Consider the following 8,653-nt stretch of genomic DNA (forward strand, 5'->3'; position numbering starts at 1 on the left):
CCCAAAAAAAAATAAAATTTAAAAATCGGTATGTCTCTGTCTCTATCTCTGTCTCTGTCTCTGTCTCTGTCTCTGTCTCTGTCTCAGTTTCTGTCTCTGTCCCTGTCCTTGTCCCTGTCTCTGTCTTTCTGTCTCTGTCCCTGTCTGTCTTTTAAATTTTATTTTAGTAAGAGTTTTACGCACGGCGCTCGCAACTGCATTGGGTATTATGAGCGCGCTAAACACAAGTTGGATGTATTCACAACAGTTCTTACCACGGCCTCATTTTGGTCAAAGATCAGTTTAAAATGTGAAAAATCTATGGTAAACGTCTCAATCTAAAAATGAAAATTTACATAATATTAGAATAACACAGTATATCACATTTTTGTAAAGGTTAATGGCCTTTATAAAATCGAAAATTCTATTGAGACCAACAACGGAGAATTGCAGATCTTTTAATTTTGAGCTTTTAAAATAGATTACTTCCTTTGAGTCTCCCCGAAGCCGGACATTCTATTAGGATGTATGTAAAGGTGAATCTGTGTCGAATCAAACACAGATCGGTTTTTCATCTCCCTGTAGGAGGTATTTATGTGTCAGGGAGGTGTGTCCGATACGCACTCTTGTAAAAATGACTTCTTCACTTCTCGAGAGACCCGACGGCTTTCGTGGACAGTTTGGGCATGATGTTTGTAGAATTTGTTGTTCACAATTCGTCGCTTTTAAGCACGAGGGGGCTATCCCGAAAATGCTGTTTTGAAAAAAATCGGACATAAAGTTTTTGACCCTTGTTCAGTTTCTTTGAAAGTCAAGGAGAGTTTTCTCTATAACCAAACAAATGTACACACAAATGAAACCAAACTTCTCCTATAGGTAGGGCAATGCTCACTTTTTGTGTAGGTCAAGATTTACGGAAACCCACAAAATTTCCGCTTGTCCCAACCCCCACAGACTTGAGGAGTAGTTTTTTTAACTTGTTTTCAAAGTCAGTCTCTGGGAGCCTGCTCTTGTTGATCCAAACAGAAGGGACAAGGATTCTTTCGCCAGGAGATCCACCTGCTCGTTTCCTCGGATGCCCACATGAGTGGAGAGACATGCGGGCACTATATTTTCCTGGTTCCATTAAAGTGTGTATTTTTCGTTTTAATTTAATTATTTTTTGGTACCTGAATGTATAATTTCTGAGTGACGAGAGCAGAAATGTCTTTTTGGAGAAGGCTGTATGAAAGCAAAAACAGTTCCAGCGTTCAGTGCAGATAATATATATAATACAGTAATACAGACATACAATGTATAATTATTATTTATGTTTTATTACATATCTTTCTTTCTTATATCTAGTTTGTTTGTTGCAGCACATTGTGGACCTTCATTACAGCTATGCGACACGAGTCTTCAAACCAGCGTAAGCCACTTGGTAAAGGGACCGGGTCCGATAAGATACCAATAATGAGTCAATAGTGAGTAACAGGGCGACCCCGGCCTAGATTTTAGATAGTCTTTTGTCTATCACCAAAATACGGACGAGGGCAGGAGGTACCTGAGTCATAAGCCACCGGATTCCCTCACTGCTGTATATAATGATTCGCCAATCTCGCTTGGGGTTACAATATTCGCTGATCTTCCTTCACTGCCACATTGCAAATTCCCCGCGACGTTCCGGTGAAGTATCTGGTTTATGAACACGCGAAGTGCGTTTGATTTGCCAGCTTAGGGGAAATATTCAGAAGTGACCTTGAATGATACAGAGATGGGAGGATCACAAGAAGCTGAAGCTCAAGGGTAAGTCGTAAAAAAAACTTCTTCTTCTCCTCCTCCTCCTCCTCCTTTTCCTCCTCCTCCTCCTCCTCCTCCTTCTTCTTCTTCTTCTTCTTCTTCTTCTTCTTCTTCTTCTTCTTCTTCTTCTTCTTCTTCTTCTTCTTTCCACCGATAGCAATCAACAGATATCGATAGGACATCTTTCGATCTATAATAGTGTTGCTGTATTGATTTTTTCCATATCTGTGGCATATTTTGAAACTATAAGTTAACTCTTACCTCACAACTAACCAGTTTCCTTTTCTTCTCTTTATATTAACATCATGGCACCAAAAACCGTCATCTTCGCCAGCGACTGGTTTGAATTTAGTCCACGTATTCGTTTTTAGCATCCTTGCTTTCGACACGTGCATCATTCAGCTGCAAAACAAGCTTTTTTTGCACTGCTAGAACAGGGTTTTGTTATTATTACTTTTTAATGTGTGGGGTTGGGGAAAGGGGAGGGGGGGGGGGTACTTGATCTTTCCCAAGAGGACTAAAAACTTACTCCCCACGACTTAACCAGCATCAGCCAGTGGTGAAGCGTTTGACAGTTTGACGTCGTTCGCAGGATACCTGAGTTGGATTCCCTAGTGGGGTGGAACTGTTATTGAGTACACATGTACTTGTATTTCGATCTTTCTGCTGGGATGTTGTATTGCTCTCACACCAGATTGGCCCTGACCGGCAGAGTCGGGAGTCTTCCTCCTACATTATCTAAATTTTGTCGGCAGAGGTGTAAAAACACCTGAATTAAATTTTTTTAAACTTTGAATCCCCAAATATCGTGGAATAAGGGGTGTAAGAAACTACAGAAAAAAACATGATTGTCAAACGACCAATATACTTGAAGCAAGAACTGAGCCAGCTCCTTTTTGTATGAGTCTGTGTTCACTAATAATTCAGCCTCTGGTTGTTTAATTTCAACTGAATTCACAGCGAAGTCGGGTCTGGGATTGTCTTTCGATCATGGCTACCTTTGGTATGCTCAAACGCTCTTTTTGTAGATCTGTGTGATAAAACGCACGAATTGTCGGCATGCTGTTCAACCGTGCTAAACTCAGTAAGCAACATTTTTGTAGAGAGAACACACACACACACACACACACATACACACACACACACACTCACACACACTCACACACACTCACACACACACACACACACGCGCGTGCGCCCCCCGTCGCTCCGCACTTGATATACCAGTTTATTTCTGTTAATAGAGGCGCATGGAGCTTTGGTCCTTAATATATTCTCCAGCCAACTCCACCTCTTATATGGGTGCGGCTTTCTGGACCGGACCATCTGATAAGCAGCTGTACATGTAGTAAAATAAAAAGTAGGCGATCCCCCCAACCCCCCCCCCCCCCCCAAAAAAAAAACCCCACAAAAAACAATAACCAACAAACAAACAAATAAACAAAGAAATCGACTCAATTTAATTTGGGAAGTGGGCAACAATCCTGCCTCTCAGAAATGACCCGGGCTGAGAGTCTGCAGAAAGACCAAGATACTACACTGTACTGTATGTATAACCTAAGAATTCTCTGCACATGGGAACCGAACACAGGTCTTCTGTGCGCTTGGGCAAAGCACCTAACAGATGCACCACAGACGCTGGTTGACGTGTGAAAATGGGTTAAACTTGTGTAGAAACGAAAACACACTGACGTGTACAATAACCAGAGATAAGTAATGTTTATCGGTAAAGCAAGGCTGTAACGACCGACAGCGCGGGAAAAGCTATTATCTTTATCTTTAGAAGATTACCGAAAACTTTGGCCCAATAAATTTGCGTCGTGGCCTTAGCAGGTTGCCCAGCATGACGACATAAAGCAACGTTGCGTGACCTACATTTACATAGTCACATGGGCTTGACAGAAAGTCCAAAAATAGAAATTGACTCAAAAACATCATCTTTGTCCTCAAGGAGATTAACATTGAAGGCGCAAGTTATGAAAAGTTCACGGTTAGGTCCCGTGTGTCATGAAAATGAAAAACCTTATGTGTGTCTATCTGTTCACATTATTATAATATTTTTATTCTGGCAGAGATTAAATTAACAACAATAAGATCCCCACTCCCACCCCTTTTTCTGAAATACTATACAGCTACACAAAACGACCAGCAGGGGCTAAAATAGACAAACAAACATACAGAAAACAGCCATAACAAAATCAGTCAATAATTCTGCTAGCAAAAAAACATATAAACAAAAAACAAAGCAATAGCAAGGCAACAATCTTCCTTTGTCTTTTTCGTCAATGTATTTGGTAGTTAACTAAAAAAAACACACACAAAAAACAACTACATTATTAAATGACAAAATATAAGTTAGATACATACTGAATTTGTAAAATGGTTCAAGGTTCCCAATACACATAAGTTTGATGATGATGGTGGAGGTAGTGGTCATCATCATCATCATTGCCATCATTAACATTAACGAAAGCATTAACAAAAGTATATTTTTATGATAGCAAAGATAGAATATCTTCTATTTAAGAAGGCTGATATCTTGCACGTGTCTATTTATAAAAATGTCCTTACTTTTCTTACCTCTGAAAGTACGATTCAATAATGAACACTATGCACGAGAGAGTGAGATTTGACCTTTGTGTCGCACGTTAGATATTATTTGGAATACTATTGGAGGTTGGGGGGGGGGGGGGGGGATGTCTGTTGTAATGAAATGGAGACTAGTCATGTGGATTCTCATGGTTTTACGCTCGATTTTTGGTAGCCTTATCATACCATACATGCACATGCATGAGCTAAGAAATTGAATTTGAACCAGCTGTTTGGGTGTTGGGAGTCCTGTCAGACCTTTATTCTAGTATCAAGTCTTTATGGAATTTCCTTTAAGTATCTCAATCGAATGCCCCTGAATTTGCCCTTTTTAGGGGGGGGAGGGGCGGTTGGATTGCTTTTAGTTGTTTTTTCTTGGGGGGGGGGTTGTTTGGTTGTTTGGTTGTTGTTGTTTTGTTTTTTTGGGGGTTTTTTTTTTGGGGGGGGGGGCGCTGGCCATTTTTCTTGGTCCTGGGGCAGATGGCCGTCAAATTCGAAGATTCCACTTCATAAATAATTTCAGTGTAGATAGGTAGGGACGTTACATCTTTATGATTTCGAAAATAGCTCACCAGATTTATTGTTGTTATTGTTGTTGTTGTTGTTGTTGTTGTTGTTGTTGTTGTTGTTGTTGTTGTTGTTTGTTTTGTTGTTTGTTTTTTTGCTTTTTTGTACCTAAACATTTCCCAACATTAGTTATCTGTCATTGAAGTCTTGAATATGATTCACAATGATGCAGATGATTTTGACTCTGTAGATATCTACGTCGAGCCACCAATGGTAACTTAATGACCGATGAAGACAGCATGATTGGTGATTTCTCTGGTAACAGCAACGAGCTCCTTGTACTTTCACAATACGGTCTTCAGTAAATGAAATTAATGTACTGGTGATGCTGACTACCACATACCAGTTTGCCTAGCAAGACGTATCCAATATAACCAAGCTACAAAGAATCATGACGGAACATATTTCTTGGGATTCACCGAAAAATGAAAAAAGGGCGGGGGGGGGGGGGTATGAGGATGAGTTCATGGGTGCCCACCGGGTATAGGAGGATACTAATGAGTTCCGAACAGCGTATGGACTACCCACATACACGAGGGCGGATATTCTATGAGATCCCAGTAAATCCATCTTGATTGTTATCTATCAGAATGTTTATTGCATGGATAATTTGTTATGTTTGTTCTTTGTTATGTTTATTGTTTATTTTAAAAATAATTAAAAAGGAGAGATGTTTGATGTTTGGAGTGCTGGAAAACTTGGATGACAACATCGCCTGCTTTTAAGGTGGAACATTTTTCAGTATAAGAGTTAAATGAGTCAGGTTAGGTTAATGATTGCATTTATACATTTATATTTTCAGGCAATTCCCACCTGCTGGTGCCCCCTATCAGCCTCAGCATGGCAACCCCCCGTCTTTTGCCCCGCCCCCTCAAAGTGCAGCTCTCCCCACGACCACAGCCGTCCCGCCCCCTATGGCCTCCAGCTTCCCTGTGTACAACAGCATGTCTGAGTCAAACAGCTCACCTCCCACGGAAGGAACACTGAACGACCTCCCGGGATACAGCAGGAAGTCTTTAGTAGAGGCGTACCTGCTTGCCATTTCCCCTTTAGGACTGATAGGAGCTCATCACTTCTATCTGCGACGCTATTATTGGGGCATACTCTATTTCTGCACTATAGGCCTGTTTGGATGTGGGTATTTGATCGACTGGTTTCGACTTCCTTTTCTTGTTCGCGAAGCTAACGCTAAAATCACAACCTACGGACAAATTGGAGAAAACAAAAACAAGAAATCACTGACAGATGCATATGTGTTGTGGTTTCCGTTCGGTCTGTTCGGGTTCCATCACTATTACCTTGGTAATTACGTATGGGGACTTGCCTTCACTCTCACTATCGGCCTTTTCGGTATTGGTTGGTTAATTGACGGAATTCAAATGTCCAGATTGGTCAACAATGCGAACCAGCGTCTGCAAGGCATAAATAGGAGTGATAAATCAGTGGCTGTGTCTTACATGCTAGGAGTGACCCCTCCGGTAGGAATTGTGGGGGCTCATCACTACTATCTGAATCGTCCTGTCTGGGGTGTGACCTACACATTCACCCTAGGTCTCCTGGGTGTTGGTTATGTGTCGGATTGGTTCCGCATGCCTTGTCTTGTGAAAAGAGCGAAGGCTGCAGAGGCTGGGATACTGCTTGAAAAGAAATACGTGGATGATGCGTACATATTGTGGTTTCCCTTCGGTCTCATTGGTTTCCATCATTTCTATCTTGGCCGCCCGATTTGGGGGTTTCTCTATCTATTCACTCTGGGTCTCCTTGGACTGGGGTGGTTTATTGACGTATTCCGGATCCCGTTCCTTGTCAAAGAGTTCAATGAGAAACACGAACAACAACTTAACGCCATATCGACCAACTACAGTTCCAATGCGTCTAGAATCAGCGGTATGGACAACTTCCCTTCTGGCGGACAACAGACACCGGCGACAGTCGAAGTGGCCCACCCAGGAGCGTACAACCCAACAGCTCCTCAGGGCCCAGCGATGCCAGGACCAATGCCAGGACTATACCCCCAAGCTCCTTACAACATTAATTCTCCTCTGTATCAACAGTATCCAGGTGAATACGATAATCCAGGTTTCTATCAGAACCCTGCACCATATCCTGTGGGCCCCGGCCTGGAACATCCACCTGCTGTACTTCCACCATTTGCCGTCCAGCCTCCAGCTTATACCGAAAGCGGGGACAGTCACCAGAGGCAGGCCACAGACAACCCCCCACCCTACGAGGCGAGCAGCGACAGTGCTGTGGGGGTTAATAAAAACTGAGGGAAGAGACACACCAGACGAATCATTATTGAAAGCTGATTTCGTCTGAGCTAGAGCCGAAATCAGAATCCACTGATTTTGTCCCAGAGAGGTGCCTGCATTGCCTATAGTGCATATAAAGGGTGTTTTTTATCCTGATAAATCTGTAAACACAGCTGATGCCTCTACGGCTTTATGTTCCAGACCAAGAGGCAGCGTATAAGCTACAAATATTACAACATCTCTACGCTGGCCTTCGTAGTTACGTCAATATAAGTCATGAAATACTTTTATTACAATAAGAACTATAAATTATACGCTACTTGGTGGGTGACTTTTATGAAGCTACATTCTCATAAACTGCGTTTGGATGACAAATGTTAAGGAAAAAAACAAATCATTAATGCTAAGTTAAAGTGGAATTTTGTTGGGTTGTTTTTGCTCTTTTCTTTCGCCTGGGCTGAAAATGAGACGAATCGTCATAAGTCGCCTGATTCTGTTTTCCTTAAATCATTACACGCAGTTCACAGGTGACATCTGCGTTAAAAATGAACCATTTTTTAATTTTTTTTTAATTTTAAGAAATACTGTTATATCTCTTATTCAACTTTTATTTTAACATAATATTTCTATTCTTGATGAAACTCGCTCACTGACATACTAATTGACATTAATTGTAAGAGATTCGAGGACAGAAAATTTGGTTCAGCCCATAGGCCTGTACTAATTTTCATTTATCTATAACGAAACTTTTTCGCCCTAGCAACATATTTCTTTTTTTTTTCTTTTTTTTCTTTCTTTTTTCTTCTTTTTTGAGTGACAAGTAGGCAATTGTGTGTGTCAGATGCGAGATTAGAACAAAAAACACAAAACACCTAATGATTCCCGGGATCGTTGAACAAGATTCTTATCTTGTCGAGTTGAGTGTTTCACAACCGATTCAAGAACAACCCAGCTACTTGTTAATCAGACACTTGACATCTTTAAAAAGAACTCTTGTGTCAAAACATAAAAAGACTCAAAAGCTGACATTATACTTTACAGTAATATACCAAAACAAATTTGTGTTTACGGACTGAGGCCTAATAAATACTCATGCATGGGGCGTTCACCCCTCACTATCGTCACATAACAATTTACGCAATTTAAACGCAGAAAACTGTGTGTACTTTGTAGGTCGAATTCTGCTCACAGAGGGAGCTTACTTTGCATTCATGTCGACGAACTCTTAAGTACATAATATAGTAATTGGGTCAATGTTCTGAAGTATACTTCTACATTAAAAAACTTCTGTTTTCCACATAACTCAACGATTTTAGTAAATATGTCACTTGTAGAACGGTGGCTTGTTACTATGACTTACGTTATTATTAAAAACAGGGATGTTTGAAAGAGTTTTATTATATAATATGTTATTTAGACTTCTTCATATGAGTATAATGTTGCTCGGTATTAGATGTGGGGAGGATTGAGAGAGAGAGAGAGAGAGA

General features: G+C 40.9%; 1 protein-coding gene across 1 annotated transcript in view; it reads left to right on the forward strand.

Moving 5' to 3' along the window:
* LOC101846270 overlaps nucleotides 1–8,585 on the forward strand; it is a gene marked incomplete in the record, with an annotated part of 22,523 nt that extends 13,938 nt beyond the window's left edge. The window contains 1 exon segment of the mRNA XM_035968237.1: nucleotides 5,723–8,585. Coding sequence (XP_035824130.1) covers nucleotides 5,723–7,184 — 1,462 coding nt within the window.
* Between the last annotated feature and the right edge of the window lie 68 nt (nucleotides 8,586–8,653).

The sequence above is a fragment of the Aplysia californica genome, unplaced genomic scaffold, assembly GCF_000002075.1.
Source record: "Aplysia californica isolate F4 #8 unplaced genomic scaffold, AplCal3.0 scaffold00047, whole genome shotgun sequence".
NCBI lineage: Eukaryota > Metazoa > Mollusca > Gastropoda > Aplysiida > Aplysiidae > Aplysia > Aplysia californica.